The sequence below is a fragment of the Mauremys mutica genome, chromosome 11, assembly GCF_020497125.1.
Source record: "Mauremys mutica isolate MM-2020 ecotype Southern chromosome 11, ASM2049712v1, whole genome shotgun sequence".
NCBI lineage: Eukaryota > Metazoa > Chordata > Testudines > Geoemydidae > Mauremys > Mauremys mutica.
In genome coordinates this window covers 65504403-65527667 of record NC_059082.1, presented here as the reverse complement: position 1 = coordinate 65527667, position 23265 = coordinate 65504403, and the positions used below count along the sequence as shown (strand labels likewise).

General features: G+C 42.8%; 1 protein-coding gene across 2 annotated transcripts in view; it reads right to left on the bottom strand.

Moving 5' to 3' along the window:
* The window catches only part of LOC123343644, an 82483-nt gene that overhangs the window by 42646 nt on the left and 16572 nt on the right, over positions 1-23265 (bottom strand). Inside the window, exons 2-4 of one of the 2 annotated variants that reach the window (XR_006572300.1) lie at positions 16379-16616; positions 15340-15549; positions 7156-7717 (exon numbers count right to left, since the gene is read on the bottom strand). Coding sequence is in view for 1 of the 2 variants with exons in the window: in XM_044978868.1 (XP_044834803.1) it covers positions 15340-15549; positions 16379-16451 (283 nt within the window). In the remaining variant the exon portion in view is untranslated. Of the gene's footprint in view, positions 1-7155; positions 7718-15339; positions 15550-16378; positions 16617-23265 lie in introns of those variants that run through there. The other variant, XM_044978868.1, reaches the window with a different exon arrangement.

Sequence of the window (23265 nt, the reverse complement as noted above, 5' to 3'; positions counted from 1 at the left end):
GTTGAAATCGTGGTGGAATTTTTCCAGAGTCTCCTTCCCATGGGTCCAGATGATGAAGATGTCATCAATGTAGCGTAGGTAGAGAAGGGGTGTGAATGGACGGGAGCTGAGGAAGCGTTGTTCCAGGTCAGCCATAAAAATATTGGCATATTGTGGGGCCATGCGGGTGCCCATAACGGTGCCACTCATCTGGAGATATATATTGTCATCAAATTTGAAATAGTTGTGTGTGAGGATAAAGGCACAGAGCTCAGCAACCAGTTGTGCTGTGGCATCATCAGGGATACTGTTTCTGACAGCTTGTATTCCATCAGCGTGTGGGATGTTTGTGTAGAGAGCCTCTACATCCATGGTGGCCAGGATGGTGTTTTCTGGAAGGTCACCAATGCATTGTAGTTTCCTCAGGAAATCAGTGGTGTCACGGAGATAGCTGGGAGTGCTGGTGGCATAGGGTCTGAGTAGAGAGTCCACATATCCAGACAGTCCTTCAGTGAGAGTTCCAATGCCCAAGATGATGGGGCTTCCAGGATTTCCAGGTTTGTGGATTTTGGGCAGTAGATAGAATAGCCCTGGTCGGGGCTCTAAGGGTATGTTGATTTGTTCCGGTGTTGGTGTAGGGAGTGTCCTGAGTAGATGGTGCAGTTTCTTAGTGTATTCCTCAGTGGGATCTGAGGGAAGTGGCCTGTAGAATTTGGTGTTGGAGAGTTGTCTGGCGGCCTCCTTTTGGTAGTCAGACCTGTTCATGATGACAACAGCATCTGTCATCAACGTCTGTTAGTCTATAAGGTGCCACAGGATTCTTTGCTGCTTCCCCATAGTGTGTGTGGGGGGGGGACGGCACAATCTAAAGGGGAGGACATGTAACCGTCTCACATGTCTCCTCTGCCCAGTAAACTCCCTGCCCTGCGCCCAGCCTGGTGCCACCACACTCTCCCTGTCCCACCAGAGTTACCTGCAGGGGGATGCCTACGTCCTTCTCCCACTGTGCCTCCCACCCAGCACATTCCATCGCTCTCCCTGGCAGCCAAGCCCAGGTGAGGAGCAGGAGGGAGCTGCTTCTCATGCCAGCTGAAGCTGGCCACTCTGGGTTGCTACTCTGCAAAGCGTGATGGCTGCCTGAGAGAGAGCCTGGTCGGGACGGCAGCTCAACGGACCCCCTCTGCTCCCCTCCCAGGCCCAGCTGCCAGGGAAATGGGCCAAGCAAGCTGGAGCCTCCCCACCAGCCCAGAGCACCCATCTTTTAGATGACAGCCAATCCTTTCAATCTTGAGGTGAGTGCTATGATTCTGTACAGCTCTAATGAAGGTGGGGTAAAATGCAGTCCCATATTAGCCATGGCTGACATCTCTATGACTTTAAGTAGAATTGGCTTGGTTTCTGTTTCACTGCCTAGGGTGCAGTAAAAGCTCTCATGCTGTAGTAGGTACTGAGGCGCTCATTCCTAGATATTTCAAAGGACATGTTTTACTATGCAAGTATTGAAATCCTCATAATACTAGCTTATGCTTATATAGCACCTCTCAGTTTCAAGCATCTCCAAGGGAGTTACATGCTATATAAAATAGAAAACACTCCAGCAATCACTAGAATACAGTCACCTATGTGGTGGCAGGTATACCAGGTTTAACACACAATACTTTACCAGGACAAGAAAATAAGAATAAAATCTGTTCCGATTTCAGTGTATGCAATTCATGTATCTTACAGCTCAATCCATGCTGAAATCTTGTTCATCAGTAATTACAGGCAAAGATAAGAGTCTTCTCAATTAAGATTATGCAGAACATGTTTTTATTTAATGTCCTGAGATGTAACACATCAAAAAGCAGTTAAACATAGAAACTGTAAAACTTTCCAGTGTTGTAAATTTATTTGCTCCTTTGAAATTTAGAAAAAGTTTAAAAGAAATGTCAAGTTCTGGCACATTGTAAGAAAAGTAGTTCAGTCGGAAAAAAAAAGAAAAGAAAAGAAAAAAGCCCAAGAAACCTGGCAGTTGCCACTGGTTGTACAGATTTTTGAATCTGGATCTACTCAAGAAATAATAACTGAAAAATTAATATAAATTCAGACACTATCCTTTAGATAACACTTTTATCTCAACATGTGAAATTATTAGGAATGAGATTCTGACATGGTTATGAAAAATCTTTAGATATGGAACACTACACAAAGGAGTTTCTGTCAAATTTTTTCAATTATAAGCCTTCTGTTCCTGGATATTTTTTATTTCCTTTCAAGTCATACGTAGATGTCATGCAGCAATAAAGTAATATTGCCTCAGAGGATTAGTTTTGCAACTCGGCTCCCAAGTAGCAGGCTTCTTCGTTACATTTTAAGGACATTTCAAAGCATTTTATGAATGGCTAAGGGCATTTTCTCTATTTTGCAATTTGTTATAATTTTTAACTGACTTTCAGTCATCATGCCTCTTTATGACATTAGGGGTACTGTAAGGGGTACTGCCACCACATGCCCTGCAGCTCTGGGTGCCTTAAATGCTATGCTGCTAAGGCTGACCGTCCTGACACCAACAAGCATGCAGGTCACACCCTGGCTTCCATCGCCCAGTTACCAGTTGCAGAGTGACACCAACACCTTCCCAGTCCCAAATTTCCCCAAAGTCGTCTGCTAATGTCACAATCTGCTGATGTTCTCAGAATTGTGAGTTTATTGTGTTACCCCTCTCAGATTCAGCAAGTGAAAGTTTTGCTATAGCTAAGATGTGTTACAACTCTCTGACACACCAGCTTGTCTGCCCTGCCAGCAAACTCTCCTGGACTCTGCAAGTCCATATCTTGCCTTGCAGCTAACAAACACTGAACTTCAATTCCTGAGTTCCACAGAGATGTCTCTCTGCAGCATCCAGCCCTCTCTTGGAACATTCACAGAATGTTCATTGCTCCTTTAAAGAGACAATATACTGCAGTTCATTAATTTAACTGGCGCTTGACTAGGGTGACCAGACAGTAAGTGTGAAAAATCAGGATGGGGGTGGGGGGCAATAGGAGCCTATATAAGAAAAAGACCCAAAAATTGGGACTGTCCCAATAAAATCGGGATATCTGGTCACCCTACGCTTGACAAACATTCTTATTGCACTCATAGCACTGAATTGGTTTATAGTAAAAGTAGAACAAGTTTACTAAACAAAAAGTCACCAGTTTAAGGGATACCAGGTGTAAGGAGCAAAGATAGAAATGGTTAACACATAAGAACATATGAAAGAGATTAATAAGACTGGGACTTTTCAGCTTGGAAAAGAGATGACTAAGGGATAATATGATAGAGGTCTATAAAATCATGACTGGTGTGGAGAAAGTAAATAAAGAAGTGTTCTTTACTCCTTCTCATAACACAAGAACTAGGGGTCACCAAATGAAATTAATAGGCAGCAAGTTTAAAACAAACAAAAGGAAGTATTTTTTCACACAATGCACAGTCATGGAACTCCTTGCCAGAGGATGTTGTGAAAGCCAAGTCTGTAACAGGGTTCAAAAAAGAACTAGATAAATTCATGGAGGATAGATCCATCAATGGCTATTAGCCAGGATGGACAGGGAGGGTGTCTCTAGCCTATGTTTGCCAGAAGCTGGGAATGGGTGACAGGGGATGGATCACTTGGTGATTACCTGTTCTGCTCATTCCTTCTGGAGCACCTGGAATTGGCCACTGTCACAGGACAGGATACTGGGCTAGATGGCCTGACCCAGTATGGCCGTTCTTAAGTTCTTATATTGGAAACACGTTCCAGCAGGTGGAACCACATTCCTTTCTCTGGAATAGACGTGGCTTAGGCGTGGCTTGCCATATACATTTTGAGAACATAATTCTAGCACATATTTATACCTCTGTACACACCATACATTCATCATGCAGGAATATTAATAGTCACTGAATTATTAGTTTTCCAAGGATATATTACATGCCACCTTTTGGTTTTATATCATGATAACAGTGTGTTAGGTGTAGTAGGTATGTCCGGCCTAGCAAGAGTTGCTGACAGGCTGGTGGTAGTGAACCACCAATAGGCCTTTCTGTCACACCTCTATAAACAATTTTTAGGCCCTACTCTTGTTCCTTCTTAACCTGTCATTTCCTCTCTGATCTCTTCCAGTCTGAGTTTTCAATGTGGAATGAAAAAGCTTATGTTTTCGTCTTTCCACCATTGTCCCTCTTTCTTAAAGGGCTAGCTCAAGGAGGTGGTGAAAAAAATCAATTCCAAGCAAGTCTACAGCTCAGCATTCACTATGGCCGTTGTCAATTCATTCTGAATCAATTCACTTATTGTTCACACTCAGTACACCATTTCAAATTGAGAGAGTGGACAATGAGGACAGAAGAAAGTGTCACAGAAGGATTCAAAGACAAAAGATGCTACAGAATAAAAACAGAGATGCAACAGTCTCAGACAGGAAACAAAAATGGAATCGAAAAAACAGAGATTAAAGACCAACACAGAATAAAAAATAGAGAAAGAAGTGGCAGACAAACAAAAGATGGATCAAAACCTGACACAAATGTGGTGAGCAAAGAAAGAGAAAAGAGAAGAAAGTCTGCTCCAGATTTACAGCTCCAGAATATCACTCTTTCCTTTGACTGTCTATCTGCCTCTCATCCTGTCAGGTTCAAAGATAGGTAGGAGGTGCTCTTTGCGAGTGTCTGTCTTTTCATTGCCTGTAATTTTTGCCATCTACAGGGTGTTCCCTACACTATCCTTCCCCCACCACACACACACCTCCATTTCTGATGGAACAGTAGTCACCTTCCTCTCATTATTTTCAACCTGTCTTACCCGTCCTTTGTTCTACATACTATAATGAAATTCTCAGCAATGTGTGTGTCAGATCTATTTGTTACAGGATAATCCTAGAATGCTTACTCAGGCAACCATCCAGTGGACATCAACAGGAGTTTTGCCTGATGAAAGACTGCAGGATATGGCTCTTCTTCACTGGCTGTAATTTCATCACCATTATAAAGAAAAAATGAAAACGAAAAGACAAAACACGGGTACAAGTAAACAGAGAAAGCTTTTAAAAAAGCATTTGTGGTTTTATTTTGAATTTGGTTTTCACTGTATTGTTATTGTTAAGGTTGCACCTAGAGATCTCAAGAAAGATTAACACCCTCCTACCCCAGTGCTAAGTATTGTACAAACATATAATAAGAGAATCCCTGCTCCAAAGAGTTTACAGCTTAACTTGACAAGAAAGACAAAGGTTTGGAAGGGAAATTGAAGCACAGAGGTGAAATAACTTGTCAAAGGTCACATGGCAAGCCAGTGGTAGAGGTGGCAAAAGAAGCCAGGTCTCCTAATTTACAGTCCAGTGCCCTAGCCACTAAACCATGCTGCCTCTCTAGCTTTAATTTATAACAACTGTTTAGTTCCTATAAACACTTACTTACTTATTACCATCTTGTAAGCAAATGCTCCACTCTAGGTTTAGATGATTCCACACCTCACTGCATGATAAAAATGCACATTCATCAAGGGAATTCTACATGGTCTAGAACATTCTGAGCTTTTCAAACAAGTGCTAGAGAGGTTGTATTCTTACACTTTCTTTACCTGTTACTCCTCTCATTCAGAGAAAATCTTCCTCAGCATCAGCAAAACATGAGTCTCTGAAGTGAGGGGCTAATTTCACTGCATATATAACGCCAACAGATCCTGGTTGTTGGCAGGCAGGATCAAACCTAGGACCTCTGGAGCTCAGTGCATAAGTCCCTACCACATGAGCTAAAAGCCAACTGGCTGTTAAGCAAACTCATTAATCTATCTAAGTGGTCACTGCTGGAGCAGTTGCATGCCACTGCACACACACCCCTGAAGCAGCAGGAATTTGGGTGTAGGAGGGGGTAGGGGGTTGGGGCACAGGATGGGGTGAGGGCTCTGGGCGGCACTTACCTTGCTGTCTCCCTGGAAGTAGCAACATCTCCCGCTCTGAGCTCCTAAGCAGAAGCATGGCCAGGCAGCTCGGCGTGCTGCCTCCACCTGCAGGCACCACCCCCGCAGCTCCCATTCACTGCAGTTCCCAGGCAATGGGAGATGAGGCGCAAGTGCTTGGGGTGGAGGCAGAGCACAGAGCTGCCTGGCCATGCCTCCACCTAGGAGCTGAGAGAGGGGGATGTTGCCACTTCCAGGGAGGCATGGAGCCAGGTAGGGAGCCTGCCCACCCAACCAACCTCCCTCCTCAAGCACCAGTGGGGGTCCCTGGCTGTGCGCCACTGAGCCCTCCTCCAGCACCAGCGATGATCCTGAGCCACCCCCCCAGCACATGTGGTGCCCCTGTGCCATCCCTCCAGTGTCCCTGAGCTGCCCCTGCAGCACTCCCAGCACCCCCTGGGCCACCCCCACTGGGCATGTGCAGTACCCCCGGAACCCCCAAGCTGCCTCCCCTCCCCCACAATTTAGTCAGGGGTATATAGTACAAGTCATGGACAGGTCACAGGCGTGAATTTTTGTTTACTGCTCATGACCTGGCAATGACTTTTACTAAAAATACCCGTGACTAAAACATAGTGTTAACTATTAAACAGCCAATGCAAAGCTTGCTGGATCTCACCCTGCACTTTTCTCAGGCAAAACATCCATTTGGTTTCAACAGCGAATCTGGTTTCAATGGGACATTTACCTGGATGTGGCCCAGGAAATTCAATAGTTTGAGTGGCAAATAATTTAATTTATTCTCTCTTCTCAGGTTTCTTTAGGTTTAAAGGAAGCTTATCTCCCATTTGGATGTCTTTCCACTTCCCTGTTACAGTACTGCAGTGCTGACAATACTGTACTGCAATGCAGACAGAGAGATGGATCCTATTCCGTGTTTCTAACTAGCCCTTCCCCCAGTCACTAAGCTCCCAAAACAAAAAGACATTCATGATCTTTTCCAATGGCCCTTCAACAGTGCATGCAGTGAAATGAGACTTCCACAGTGTGAGAAAGATTCACGCTGTGCTGATTCTCCGATTACTCTGGCTTGCCTTATAGCATGAGCAGGCACAAATAGTAGAGGGAAAGGGGGAGAGTTCCCCACTGAGTAGTATTATCACGAACAGCAGCAAATTTCACGATTGCAGAGAAGAAATACCAGCAGACACGTTTGAGAATAATAGTTTATTATTTATTGGAGGCCCACTCTAAAATGGCAGCTATGCATATCTTGCTGTAATATGATGTGGTGCTTTCTCCATAAGAGAATTTGTGCTGTAACTTGAAAGGGACAACTCTGCAAAAATGGAGCTAAACCTGCATAAGCTGAAATCAGCAGGGCAGAGGGAAGGAATCCTAATTCCCTTTTGCTTCAGGGTTTTCAACCTACATAGCTGGCCTGTGGCCAGCCACTGCCATGCTGGTAGTAGAGATCTGGTGGCCTTTTTTCCCCCCCTCCAACACAGAGTTTGGCCATAGTGGATTAATATTATAGGTCCAATCCTTGAGGCTGGTGAGAATCCTCTGTGAATTGCTGTGCTCCCTCAATCAGTCATCATTGTCTGAGTAAGTTGCTGTCTGCTCTTGGAACCTCACAAGACCTGATCCATTGTGAAATACCCAAAATACCCTCACTCTCCCCTCAATTATTATGGTGCACTGAGTCACTGTGGGGGGTGGGGAGCTTCACTGAGATGTGCAGGGCGTACAAAGTCCTCTTGTGCAGACTCTCCACTGCCAGCACTGAAATGCTGCATTTGGAAATGGGAGGTGCTTGTACACTCAGTTCTAAAAGAGGAAAGGGGAAATTTTCCATTGTTTCATTATCTACCTTTTCATGCAGAAACAAAGTTTGCACCCAGTTTGGTTTTCATGTCCATTCTAAGTATATCCCAAACAGTACTTAGCAAAGCATGCAAATTCACTGAACAAATAGATCACTCCACAGCAAATAGTTTAAGAGGTATTGTCTGGGCCCCTGTCTCCATCCTCTTTGCACGATTCTGGTGGTGCACAGGGGATGCAGAATGTCTTTGAGGATATATCTATACAGCAAATGAAAGTGTGACTGTAGTGCAGGTAGGCATCCCCATAATAATTTTAATCTAGCTAGTACAGGAAGATGTGGCAGAACAAGCTAGCCGTATTAGTAAGAACCCACTGGATACATAATTGGATTGCTACCCACACTGAAGTCCATGCCCCCAGGTCTTCATTACTATTGTTACCTGTGCTAAATAGGTTAACACTAGATTGAAGTATGCATATCCATGCTACCATCACACCTTCTGTTCTAGCTAGAAAAATTTGAAGCAGCCTTTGGATATTGTAAAACAGTGTACTTTACTGCTACCTTTCTCTTTCCTCCATGAGCCCTATACCAAGTGTGGTTTGGGTGAACCTGGCAGCTGGGCCCTAAATTTAAAGCACAAATATTACAACTGTTTTAAAGATATTTTGCTGGATCCATCTTCAGTGCTTTGAAAGACACTAAAGCAACGAGTTTAAATAGAGACTAGCAAACCTATCCAGATAAAATAACAAATTCCAATTCTAACCCAGACCAGATTAGCAACAACCCCAAATTGTTACTGTCTCATAATGGCTCATGAGAAATGAGTTTGGCAGCCTTAGTTCAATTTCCAATGAACAGGTGTCCAAAATCACCAAAACCATCACAATTGTCACCTTCACCAGCAGTCTTGGCAAAAAGGCCAACAATACAATGATGCATGACTGAGCTTTACATTTGTTGGGTATCTTGCACTATCACCGCCTATACTGTGCTTCTTTTATAACTAAAGAGAGAGTTTCAATTTGCAAAGCTGTCAGGACAGCGCCTTTCATCTTGCCTGTGACCTTGCCCACTTGTTTTTTCCTCCATGCATAATAGACTGCAGGTATCTTTTTGGCACCTATCCTCTCACCTGAGGAAGTGGCCATTTCTGTCTTTCTGGTAAGAGCCTATCAGGATATGTCTACACAGCACACTAAGCCTGAGCTCTGACTTAGGTTTGAACTGAGGCCCCACTTCCATCATTCTGATTTGAGTCAACAAGCACTCAGACCAAGATCCTAAGACCCCACTGGGGGGCGTGGGTCAGACACCAAGTCCCACTGTGACTCAGGTCCAAGCCCTGTTCATTTTGCAGTGTGGACACAGGTAAAGCTGCAGACCAGAGTTAGGTCTGTGTAGTGTAGCATGGACACGTTAGCACAGCTGTGAGACCTGGGTCCAGCAATTGTAAACCCAGGTTTACACAATGCACTGTGGATGCTCAAGTCCATAAGCCCAGGTCCCACAAACCCCGGCTTAGGAAGGAGAGACATGGCCCCTAAGGGTAACAGGTCATCAGCTGATTAAGTTCAAGTAAGAATCAATCTAAACCAATCTTCACTCCAAATTCTAGCTGAAACAAATCTGGCATATCTTCTTCCAGGTCTAAACATTTATATATATTCACATATTTAATTTCTACTTCTTGGGTTAAACAAGCACTGACAATGGAGGAATACAATGTTAATGGTATTTTAGGCTGAAGACCAGGACTTCTAAAAGTCTTGTGAGAAAACCCAATTTCATGAGCTGTACAGCCTGATTCTAGACCAAAGGGGATCAGATAGAATTTGTAGAAGTACTCTAACTGCCAGCTCTGCAGAGTCTTATCTGCACTGAACCCGTAACATTCACTCTTTCCTAATTTAAATGGCATATATTTATAAATGTGTACAAGTTAGCTAGCTATGTGTCTCTCTACTACAAGGATGTATTATATATTACAAGCAATTAAGCTCTTGATAATAAATTGTTCATCAATCTGCAGGTGATGTACTGTAAGTGATTGCTTCTGTAGGTACTAATCATCTGGTGCAATTACCAGAATTATAAATCCCCTCCAGGCTGACTGGATTTTATCAACAAGAACCAGTGAAGTAAGAGAGAGATTTGAGTTTAAGGATAAAGCTTAATATTAGAAATTTGTCAATTGGAAATTAGTGCCTTTTCCTTGAAGATATCCCATTATTGTGACTGAGTGGCTACCAGAATCGTGCATTGTTTTTCAGAACAGTCTTCTGGACATTGATCGATTCTAAGCAGATGCAAAGATTTAATGAAACTCCCATTCCCCTCAATATAGCCTCCTAAGCTTCCCACTTCCTGCAGCTACTTCCGGCTCTTTATAGGTAATTGCCTAATTCCCCTCGTGGAGCTTGTTCTGTAATCAGGGTTGGCTTGGCCACATGTTCTCCAGCCCAAAGGTAATCTACCCCATTGCATCAGGTATCTTACCACCAACAAACACACAGCTAAAAACTGAGCTCTATGTTTTTCCTACTAAACCCTCTCTAGCCTTTCAAGCCCATCCTCTCTTATTGCTGAGACCACCACTGTCGGCAAGGCTCATAATCTGGGGATGATCTTAGAATCCTTGCTACTCATCTCCCCATTAATTCAGGCTATGGCTGGAGAGCCAATTCACAAACTTAAGCTCATCCCTATTCAACAAAGCATGTAAGCATATGTTTATTTTAAGCATGTGCTTTAGTATTTTGGATGGACGTGACATATGCTTGAGTACTTTGCTGAACTAATGTCTAAATGTCACCATTTCCTCGGACACGTTTCAAAAGTCCAGATCTTTTTTCTCACTCCAGACAGTGAACACGACAGTTTATCCCTGGATCATCTCTGATCAGATTTCCTCCTCTCTGGTGTCTCTGACATACAAATCTTTGTATTACTCCAACCCGCACATTGCTCTCTCTGACTTTCTCCATACCGGCCTCCATGCTTTGAGAATGGGATGCATAAGGAGGACTTTGATGCTGCAAGGCTCAGCTTAACTTTAGGAGTCTTGCTGCCCAGTGGAATTCACAACCCTGATTTAGGTGCCCCAGCTCCCTGTACAATGCATGGGGTGTGTTAGAGGCCTAAAAACAGGATTCAGAAAAGCCAGCATGATGAGGGGGGACCCACCTAAGCTTGCCAGTAGGAAAAAAAACAAGGAGATGGGTTTGGACTAAGCAGAGACTGCCTGGAGCTAGAGGTGTATTGGACTCCAGCCAGGGGGAAGAGAGGTGAATTGGGATTCAGCCAGGGGGCAGAGAGATGACCTCAGCTACCTGGCGGGCAGGCCGAGAGGAGCAAGTGGTAGGTGGGGGGAGCCAGTGGGGTCTTGGGGCTCAGTGCAAGCGGAGCAGGCCGGGGCCCCTTATGAGCATGGGCCCGGCTCCATGGTGCTACTGTAAACCCAGGACTGGGGATCCCTATGCCACATCAGCAGAGGGAGGATTTGAACCCAGGATCTCCCATATCCTTAGTGAGTGCTCTAACCACTGGGATAAGGAATCTGGGGGCAGGGGAGGAGGGAGCAGCGCTGGCACCACCATCATCATATTTTGTGTGGGTTTAGGTGTGCTCTAAGGATTGGGACTACTGCATTGGGACTAAAAAGGCATGATAAGCAGGAGAATGTCTAGTCTGAACTCTGCTGGGGCTCAGGCAGGAGAGCTTGGAGCTCAGCTGCCTGATGGGCAGTCTCAGGTCTCAGGTGGCTGAGCACATGCCCAGCCACTGAAATTCCCTGGGAGGGGGGGCTTTAGTACTGGAATGTAGGCACCTACAGGGTTAGGTGGCAACTGAGCAGGGGTTTTGTGAATGCTAGTGGCCCTTAAATGTTGTAGTTAGGCATTTGAAGTAGCCGTTCGGCACTTAAGTCCCCCTTACGAATCCCACCCTACATGCCCTCCCAGATCTGCTCCACCATGCGACTGATCACTTCTCATTCATTTCCCTTCTAAAAATTCACTTTTCACATGCTACCTGTACGTGAGCTGATAATTATATTTTTATTGTTAATAACATAACAATATTGTTCTCCCATAATGTGCTTTTCACTTGAGTTATTGTGTGATCTCATTGCTGCAACCTTCACCATACCTCACTCATTCCTCCTGTCCCTACTCCTTCCTTTCATACCTCTTTTGGGTTATATCTTAAATGAGTCTTAAAGCTCTTTGGAGAAGACAGCAAGTTTTTTCATCTGTATCATAAAGCATCTAGAACACTTCTGGATATTTTAGAGTAACAAACAACAAGAACATGACATATATAAGCTAAATTATAAGATTAGGCCATTGGAAATATAGTATAAAGCATTAATAATGAAAGAATGGCCCTGTAAATTACATTTTGACATCTATAATCTATTTACAGTACAATAGTAGCAATTAGAGTGTACTCAGAAATTAGAAAAGAGCAAATTTATAGCAATAACCCAATAGTCAATTCTAATCCACTGATCTGCTTCATGTTTGTTGGAAGAACTTGATAACTGCTGTGCATATGACATATGCTACTGAGATCTTTTTAAACCCTTTCATTAAGTGACATGACATGCTGCTGTTTCCACTGTAAAATTACAGGGATCCAGGGTAGGACATGAGAGAATGACTATGGTAAACAGAAAACACAGTATTTTAAAACGAGTTCTCTGTAGTTGAGAATCCATTGTTTTGGCGAAATATATTTATAAATATTCTTGGCAATCTATCATATGCTGGTTTAAGGCACCAATGACAAAAAAAAGTGTTACACCTGAAAAGAGAATCACTGGTTATCTCACGTTTGGGAAAAAAGAACTAGACATGGTGTAAAACATTCTCAAAGCCACCTAAGTCCATTTTTCAAAAGCACCAAATCAGTTAAGCTAAGGTACATTTGAAAATGGGACTTAGGCTTCTAAATCATTTAAGGACTTTTGAGAATTTTCCACTGTAAAAATCAAGAGTGAAGGGAAAACAGGAAATAAGTGAGCTTGAAGTAAGAGTCTGCTATTGCATTATTGCTTTGGAATAAGCTCTAACAGTGATGACTAACTAAACTTTTGTGTCTTTATTTAACTCCTAATTTCTCCCTTTAAAAGTGGGATATAATTACAAGAGTCCAAATGATAAAACAGAGACACTTCCCAGGAACTGGGGAAATTGCAAAGGAAGAGAAGAAATTATGTACCAGCCATTGCCTACCAGAGTCACAGAGACTCGGGCATAGGAAAAATGTTTTCTTGATTTTTTTTTCTAGTAGGATCAGAGAACTCTGTTCAAATGCAGTTTCTAGGCCAGATTTGGCCCAGGAGTGTTTTGGTATCTGCCCCTGAACTCAGGGTAAATGGCATGTTGAGAGAAAAGACAGTAGCTTTTTTTTGCACAGCTGGAATTCCCTGTCTGTAATGGTGGGCCTAGAAGAAGCAGCTCCAAAAGCAGGCAGTTCTGGCTAGGGGAGGGGGCATGGACATAATAGCTGGCCATGAGTTAAGTCAGAACTAGAGCTGGGCCTATTTTCTTTTGCAAACTTATTACTGGACAAAAATGCATTTTTCAGGGCACTGAATTTGGGCTGAATTTGGTGAACAGTTTTGGCAAAAAAAAAACAAAACCCGAAAACAAACATTTGGAAAATGTCATTTTGAATCCACATTCACAATGTTTAGTTCGACACAAACAAAAAATGGTTTGGTTTTACATATTAACAAGAAAACCCAAAATATTACATTTGGGTTTGGAAAAAAAACCTTTTTTTTTTTTCAATTCAGCCACTCAACTGAAAAATCAATCACTCACTCAGCTCTAGTCAGAACATTGCATGTAGCCTTCTGGTACAGCTCCTAAGTAGTCTCAATTACAACTTAGTATCCTCTTCCCATAGCAGTGCCTGGGAAGGAGAGGGATGGTGCAAATCTCTCCTGAGATGGAGAAAATCCCAATGGCACAGGAAGATGAAATTTACACTTCCCTTTGCCAGCAAGGGCTAAATCAAGCCTTCGCTCTCAGAAATTAGGTAAAATTGCCTTCAGCTTAACTGACTCTTCTGATCATACAGGGTGGGCTCAGCCAGTTCATGGACACAGTAAAACTATAAGTATCAGAGGGGTAGATGTGTTAGTCTGGATCTGTAAAAGCAGCAAAGAGTCCTGTGGCACCTTATAGACTAACAGACATATTGGAGCATGAGCTTTCATGGGTGAATACCCACTTCGTCGGATGTATTCACCCACGAAAGCTCATGCTCCAATTCGTCTGTTAGTCTATAAGATGCCACAGGACTCTGCTGTAGTAAAACTATAGGATGACTTACCAAACGTAAGCGAGGGAATGGTCCCGCTATTGTGGGGAACTTTCCTGGCTTATGCACTACCCTGGGGAAATGGTCTAGCGGAAGGATCTGAGTCCTCGTTCCCACTTCCTTTACCCAGAGGCCTCCCTGTCCTCAAGGACTCCCCTTGCTCTCTCCTGTCTGGCAGAGTCCTTGTAACTCCAACAAGGCTGGGCCCAGGATTCCTGGGGGGCTCGACCCCCAACCCTGCTGTGGTCACCTAGGACAGGGGCTAGGGTGTCCCCATTCCGGGGTACTCTCTCTGCACTGGGCACCTCTCTGACCCACTGATCATTACATATGATTTAAAGCAAATACAATTTATTTAGTCAGCAATTAGTTTAAAAAGGAATAAGGAAAAATGGGAAAGGTTAAAGGAAAACACATCACCCCGCTCTGTGGCAGGGAACACTACAAATGGTGTCTCTGGAACGTCAGGGCAGTTCACAGTCTGTTCCCTGTAGGTCCCAGGCCTCCTTCTCAGGCTTTGGCTGTGCTTCAGGGATGCTGTGGGTTGGACACTTGCTCTGGCGGTGGCCACATGCTCTCAGGCTCTAAGTGGCAGGACCCTTTTTCCCAGTGTCGCCCCCGCCCTGTCAGGGTTACAATCCCCCTCCAAGTCTGGCCTGCAGGGCCTCTTGACTGAGGCGTCCCCCTGTGCTGGGCTCACTGCCCAGGGTTCCCCTCGCTCTGCCCAGCTGTTCACTGCACCCAGCTCCAGTTCCAGCTCCACTCTGCCTCAGAACGGCTGCTGCTGCTCTGCCTCCAGCTACCTGGGCTGCTTTTCTGGCCCCTCTGGCTCTGGTTGCTGCAGCTCTGCTCCCAGCTCAGCTTGGACCCCTGCTCTCTCCTTAGCTCGGCCCCACTTTATCTGACCTAGGCAATTCCAACTCACAGGGAGGATGGGACCCACCCTGGCCTCCTGATTCCTTGATTAGCTTTCCCACTCTGTCAATCAGGCTGACCTGGAGCATTAGCCTCGTCCCATTGTTCCTGGGGACTGTCAGTCTCAGGGTCCTGATTTCTCATTGACCCTTCCCCTTTCTTTTAGTAGTGGGAGCTAGCCAACCAAAACACCTGCACTGAATGTTAGTAAGGGGACAGTCCCCTTACACAAACATGATCATTCCCAATGAAATTGGATTCTTCTTTCTCCTGGGAAGTGTTTGTTAGTTAACAACTGTTGCAAAGCCAGAGAACAAAATATTTGCATATTGCCACCAGTCCTCACAATAAGATGCAATTATCTACCTACCCAAAAGAGACCATCTCTCTCTTTGTCCCATATTACCACAGAGCAGATCAGCAAAGGTGCTCCAGCAAGACAACACTGTTGTAAATATGAAGGGTCTGCTGATACAACCCTCTCTGGAAGGGACCTGCAGTTTTGGAATTTCATCCCATTCAGTTCCAAACAGCCTGAATCTGATGATCTCCAGTCTCCAAAGCACTTTTTCACCAACACCTGAAATTGTGGAGAGAGGGCCAAGTTAGAAGAGTAAGGATAGGGAAGTGGTGAAAGAGGAAGAGGAATTGATATTTTAAATTGCCTGGCTTTCTGGTGGTGGTTTATATTGAATTGCATTGCTGCGCATTTAGCATAGTAATTGTGATGTATTTTAAGTTCTGCCAAGGGCATATAGAGAATACGGATAAACACCATATCTTGCCATTTGTACAAATCTAAAATAAAACTATGGCACTTCACCAGTGTACCAGGTCTAACTTATTTGGCAATTCCTTGTCCTAAATGAATTCACGTATTGACAAACCATTTTATTTTATTTGCAAAGTGAGAAATAAACCTCTATTTTTTTTACATAGTTCAGAAAATGCAAAACAATGGGAGAGCCCAAGCCTTTAAGGGAAATGTCAATGTCTTGTGTAAATTACAGGTTACTGTAAATTCAAGAGGAAACCTGATTTACTTGAGAACTATTCTTGCAGTAGAATGGGAGGTTTTGGCAAGATTTGGTTTCACAATCTCCATATTCATGAGATTGGGTGCTAGTACAAAATATATTAATCTTCAAAAATAAATGAAAAATTTCAGAACAGCTGGATTAAATTTAATCTCTGGCAAATTATCCACACCATTGTATCTGTATTGAAAGAGAGAGAGAGAATTAAGGATGGCATTGCATAAGCCAGTGCAAAAGTATTTATCTATAAAATATTCTGTACACATTATGTTTGACTTTAAGACTGAAATTTTCATAGCTAGAGACACCTAAATAAAAAGCTATTTGGCAGGTAGGGTGAATTTATGGGACCATGGAATTTCAAAAATGCACCTGAAAGAGGAAAGATGGTCCTGTCACGAGGGAGTAGAACACACATCTTTGGGGGTATTGTTGGCATATCCATGAGGTTAGGTACTTTACTGAGGCCTTTGAACTATAGGCTGGAGCACATCAGTAGTTTCAGCACTGAAAAGTCAGGCCACGCAGAGGCCATATCTTCATGTATGAGCAGTAGGCTGCATTCCTACTCATGCTGCAAATGCTGCTTGTGGGGATGTGACAAAGATACCTGGTGAGGGAGGAAAGTAGGTTAAATTCAAGAAGATACAAGCAAAGGTGTGAAGGAACAAAACACTATTCTCTACTGATATTGCAAAGTGTTGGACTGCAAAAAACAATCAACATGTATGCGGCAGAGGGAGGACTGCACAGATGTAAGTTTAAATTATAAGGTTTACTGATAGGTGAGGGGAGCTCATTTGTAACATCATGATTTTCTGACTGTCCCCCTAGTGGTGCACTGCAAGGTCTCCCCAGGTACCCAGTTGTGAATGACTATGTCTTGGAGGAAAAACAGAGACAGCTGTAGGTTCTCCCCTACTTCTGGTGTGGCCACACATACTTTGTGGAGGTGATGGGCTGTGGGAAGGTTTCATCTCTACAAGTGGGAAAGGCTACTGAGAATGTAACAGGGTGGTCTGTACCTTTAATGGACAGTCCTGTTCAGAGGCAGAGTCCCTTTAAGAATAGGCATTTGGGCCTGGAAGAGGGAATTATCAGACCCAGCTGGGAAGGAGTCAAGTGATTCCTATAAAAGCTGAAAGGGTCAGAGGGGAGAGAGATGCTATGGACGCAAGTTGGTGCCTGTGGCAGGACTTGGAGCAGGGGTAGGAGAAGAGATGCAAGGGGAAAGTCTTCTGGGTCCCTGCAACCTCGTGGAATAGCTTTGTTTATGTTACCATGGCAGTTCTGTGTTTGAATAATAAACTGCCTCCTGCAGAAAGGGTCTAAAGAGACTCTTGATGTAGTGTTTAATCCTTTATGGGGTGGGTAGACAGGCCAGCAATCTACAGGAAGGTGGCAGTGCCACCCCCAGAGCCTTAGGTGGACTCAAGAGTGGGTGCCATGTTAGGTAAAGGATACAAGTTTTGGTTCTGGGTAGGAATTGACTGTTGGTCCAGCTAACAAAGTCTGTGCTCTTGCAGACTCCCCCAGTGATTCAACCACAGCATACAAGGAGCTAGAAACTCCATTTGGATGCTCTGCACTTGTGGGCCCAACTCCCATTTCCCTGGAGTGGGCCAGTTGCTCTTTGGCCCATGCACCATACTCCTGCTCTGTTGCTCTTATTTCCTGCAGGAACTCTAGGCTGTAAGAGACCATCACCCCTTCCTCCTAGGCCAAGTGGTCTTGGGGAGAGGTTTCTGGCCCTTACCCAGCAGCCTCTGCTTCACCTACCTGAGGTGTTTCCAGTATTGGATAGAATAATTTACATGGCTCCATCTGGCAGTATAAACTCTGCAGTATCTCAAGGAGTGAATAAAAGTCAGATGCTGCCAGACTATTTAAAATGAGATTGCTGTGAGATAAGAGAATCTCTGTGACCCATGATATAATTCTGCAAAAATACTGTTGCCCTGCATTGCATTTTATTTTAAAGTGCTTTCTTATCAGACTAAAAATCATTCTCATACTATCAATCTCATTTATTCCTTTAATGGATTTTTTAAAAGGGGGGGCGGAGTTTTGGTCTGTTGATCCACAGCAAAATTTAATTTAGAGCATGTAGGATAAGAATTACTGCAGTTCATACCACTATTAGGGTGTTTTGGTGGGAACACTGCATTGTGATATCTGTCTTCAGGGTGCTAATTCTGACTAGACAAGCAAGTGTCATTCATTTTAGCCAATTGGATGACAGTATTTTAAAATGGTCTTTCCTTTCTAAAAGTAAAAAAAAAATTGTTCAAAAGACAAATCTGCTCTGCTGTTTATGAAGTGACCTAAATAGTCTTTTCATGATGAGGTGTCTCAGAAATGTCTAGTGTTAACAGATAACAGGAAAACCAATTAAGGTTTTACCTCTAGTAATATTAAAAGGTCCAGAGTAACTAGAAATGTTGCATAAATGCAAGTTTTAGCTTGTCACCTGTTATAAAGGGAGGGCTTTGGCTTCTTTGACCATAGGATGCTACTCTGGGAAGGAGGACTGCTGGGAAGAAAACTGGTCCACCTGCCCAAGAAAGGGAAGAGTATGTTTGCACTCCAACTTGCTTATCTAGTGAGGAGGCCTTTAAACGATGTTAAAAGGGGCAGGTGACAAAAGCCCACAGGTAGGTATAAAAAAAAATGACTAATAGAGGGCTAGATGTTTTGGAGAGAGGGGAAGAATGGAAAAATCACTACAGCATCATCGGAGCAACAGAGGGAAAACAGTGGGGGAATCTCCTCATCATCTTAGATGTCTATTCATAAATGCAAGAGTTTTGGGAATAAACAAGTAATAGTACATAAGCTAAATTATGACTTAATTGGCATCACAGAGATTTGTTGGGATAAATCTCCTGACTGGAATATAGAGGGCTATAGATTGTTCAGGAAGACAGGCAGGATACAAAGGGAGGTGGTGTTGCATTGTACATCAAAAATATATACTTGTTCTGAAGTCCAGAAGGAGTTGAAAGTCTCTGGGTGAAGATAAAATGAGAAAAAATCAGGAGTGATGGTAGAAGTCTACCAAATCAGGAGAAGGTGAATGAGGCATTTCTAGAACAAATACAAATACCTGAAACACAACATCTGGTACTAATAGAGGACTTTAACTACCCATACATCTATTGGAAAAGTAGTACAGCAAAACACAAGAAGTCCAATAAGCTCTTGGAAGGTATTGGAAACAACTTCTTGTTTCAGAAGATGGAGGAAGCATAGGTGCTGGGACTAGGAGTGCTGGGGATGATGCAGCATCCCCTGGCTTGAAGTGGCTTCCATCGTATACAGGGTTTACAATTTGGTTCAATGGCTATCAGCACCCTCACTGTATAAATTTTTCCAGCACCACTGGTAGGAAGTAATCAGGGTAGCAGCCATTTTAGACTTGATTCTGACTAATAGGGAAGAATTGGTTGCAAATCTCATGTCTCATGGTAGAAGGCAATCTGGGTGAAAGCGATCATGAAATGATAAATGCCATTATTCTACAGAAAGGAAGGAGTGAGAGCATCACAATAAAGACAATGGACTTCAAAAAAGCAGATTTTAACAAACTCTGAGAACTTGTAGGTAAGATCTCATGGGAAGAAAATCTAAGGGAAAAGGGAGTTGAGAACTGGTAGTTTCTCAAAGAGACAATATTAAAAGCACAATAGCAAACTATCCTAATGCACAGGAAAGATAGGAAGAATAGTAAGAGACCAATATGGCTCCATCAGGAGCTGTTTAATGATCTGAAAATCAAAAAGGAATCCTACAAAAAAGTGGAAACATGGGGTAATTGCTAAGGAGGAGTACAAAAGAATAGTACAAGCATATAGGCACAAAATCAGAAAGGCTAAGACACAAAGGGGGATGTAAAAGGCAAAGACTGAGGGGGAACATGATAACAGTTTTCAAACACATAAAAAGTTGTTATAAAGAGGAGGGAGAAAAATTGTTCTGCTTAACCTCTGAGAATAGGACAAGAAGCAATGGGCTTAAATTGCAGCAAGGGCGGTTTAGGTAGGACATTAGGAAAAACTTCCTAACTGTCAGGATGGTTAAGCACTGATATAAATTCCCTAGGGAGGTTGTGGAATCTCCATAATTGGAGATTTTTAAGAGCAGGTTAGACAAACACCTGTCAGGAATGGTCTAGATAATACTTAGTCCTGCCATGAGTGCAGGGGGCTGGACTAGATGCCCTCTCAAGGTCCCCCCCACACCATTCTACAATTCTATGATTCAATAAGAGATTTTATAAGTACATTAGAAGCAAAAAAAAAAAAGACAAAGGAAACTGTAGGTCAACTACTTAGCAGGAAAGGAAGACTAATAACTGATGGCATCAACAAGCCTAAAGGTGCTGATTGCTTATTTTGCTTTAGTCTTCACTGAAAAGAATAACGGTGACCAGATACTTAACATGATTAATATTAAAAAGGGGGAAAGAATACAAGACAGGATAGGGAAAGAACAAGTTAAAGAATATTTGGATAAGTTAGACATATTCTATCATGCTAACCCAGCCTAATTTCCTTCTTTGACAGGGATACTGGCCAATAGACGGGGGAAGATATAGATGTGATATCTTGATTTTAGTAAGGTTTTTGACATTCTCATGAACAGACTGTGGAAATGTGGTCTAGATGAAACTACTAGAAGGTGGTTGCAAAACTGGTTGAAAGACTATAATAAAGAGTAGTTATCAATGGTTCGCTGTCAAAATAGGAGGATGTATCTAGTGGGATCCCACAGTTGTCTGTCCTGGGTCCAGTACTATTCATTAATGACTTGGATAATGGAATGGAGAATTTGCTTATAAGCTGGGACCAAGTTAAGAGGAGCTGCAAGCACTTTGGAGGACATGATCAGAATTCAACATGACCTTCATAAATTGGAGAATTAGTCTGAAATCAACAAGATGAAATTCAATAAATACAAGTGCTAAGTATTACACTTAGGAAGGAAAAGTCAAATGCACAACTACATAATGGGAAATAGCTGGCCAGGTGATAGTACTGCTGAAAAGGATCTGAAGGTTATAATGGCTCAGAAACTGAATACGAGTCAACAATGTGATGCAGCTGTGAAAAAGGCTAATATCATTCTGGGGTGCATTAACAGCACTGTTGTATGAAAGCCACAAGAGGTAACTGTACTGCTCTAATCAGCACTGGTGAGGCCTTTGCCTTTGCTGGAATATTGTGTCCAGTTTTGGGCACCATACTTTAAGAAAGCTGTGGACAAATTGGAGACAATCCAGAGGAGAAGGAACAAAAATGATAAAAGATTTAGAAAACCTGATCTACAAGGAAATGTTAAAAAAAACAACAACCTGGGCATGTTTAGTCTTGAGAAAAGAACACACCAGGCACCTAATAGTTTTAAAATATGTGAAGGGCTGCTATAAAGAGGATGGGGATAAATTGTTCTCAGTGTCCACTGCAGGATAAGAAGTAACGGGCTTAATCTGCAGCATGGGAGATTTAGGTTAGCTATTAGGTACACTTTTACTTTCCACTTTGCCCTTTAAAATATTAATTACCGAAGTTTTACAATACTCCACGAGGCAGGCATTCTTTTCTATAGTTTAAAGATAAGTGCCCTGAAGAATAAGGAGGTCAACTGGTTTTTCTGTCACACAGTGAGTACATAGTAGAGCTGAGAAGAGGCTTCCTGACTCTCAGTTTTCTTCTCTGGCCCCAACATACTGTATGTCATCATATATTAAGAAAAAATTAAAACTCAAGGAGGGTAAGTGACTAAACACCTTGTATTTCCAGACAACCTATCCAAATCATAGTGTAGCTGCAGTGCAATAGAGTAGAAAAAATGCTGGGTTCTAGTCTCATCTCTGACCTACTGTATCAAATAAGACAAAATTTCATCTATCTCTGCCTTAATTTCCCTATCTAAAATTATGATAACACTCACTGCCTTTTGTAAAGTGCTTTGAGATCTGCAGATTAAAAGTGCTATACAATAATTTAATGTTATTATCCATTGTTTGAAGCTTCATTTTCTTTATCATCTGTTGGGCTTTGTCCACACTAGCACCTTTCTGTCAGTAACTTTTGTCATTCATGGGTGTGAAAAAACACACCCCTGACCAGCATAAGTTTCACCCACAAATGGGCCAGTGTGAACAACGTTAATGTCAGCGGGAGATGCATCCTAAAATAGGTATTTTTACACACACAACTGTCACACTGAAGTCTGGCCAGTAATGAAACTGTTTTTCAAAGCCTCTCTGATGTGCAGCGCACCTTGCTGTGCTTTTCTAATCGCCCTGGTGTCTGGTTGCTCAAAATCGATTTTTTGTTGTTGTTTCAATGAAAGCTAAGAATCCTGCAATCATTTGCAGCCCTGTATTGAGCATGTCAAGGCCTGCGATGCAATTTGGCTTTTCCAATTTGATTATGATCCAGTAATCTTTGGTGCAGTCTACTAGATTTCAGTTAGACGAGTCCTGTAAACTAGGTTCTTTCTTACCTCTTCATTTAATTTCACCCCTTTTGTAATGGATAATAATTATGTGTGTGTGTTAGGGGGTGGGGGATGTTAGAAGACCATGAACTCTGGTGAACCCATCTAAGTTTAGGGTGTCATTGGTCATGAACCCTTCATCCAATTCACATCAACTTTGGTGGAAAAATTCTACCATGGCCCCAGACCTAACCTACCAGTTTGGAAGACCATATGTTAAAATGTTTGTTACTTTGGAGAAAGGGGGAAGAATATCAGAAATAAATGAAACCTGGTTGGAACCTTAAATATGGAAGAACTACTTTGGTCTATAGTAGCATTACGCATTGTAGGATCTCAAGCACTTTACAAGCGGTAATTAAGCCTTAAGGTTAACACTTTTATGATTAGGCAACTGAATTAGTGGTCTGATTTACATGGTGCTATGCATTTATGGCTCCACAAACTTTAGTATATATGACTTGTCCAAGTTCACGGAGCTAGTCAATGGTAGAGTCAAGAATAGAACTGGAGTCCTGACTTCAAGGGCCAGTTCTCCTCTTACTTATACTGGTGTAAATCAACGGTAACGCCAGTAAAGTCAGTGTAAAACTGGTGTGGGACAGGAATCAGGCGATAGGCCACCTGCTTTAATGAAGAGAGAGCACTCCTTTATTCAACTTTGGGTTGGGATGTATTTATGTTAATTAATGGTCAGCGTGATCTGCAGTTTGTGTGTCTGTGTATGGAGCCAACCTTTTCTAAAGTGGGGGGCA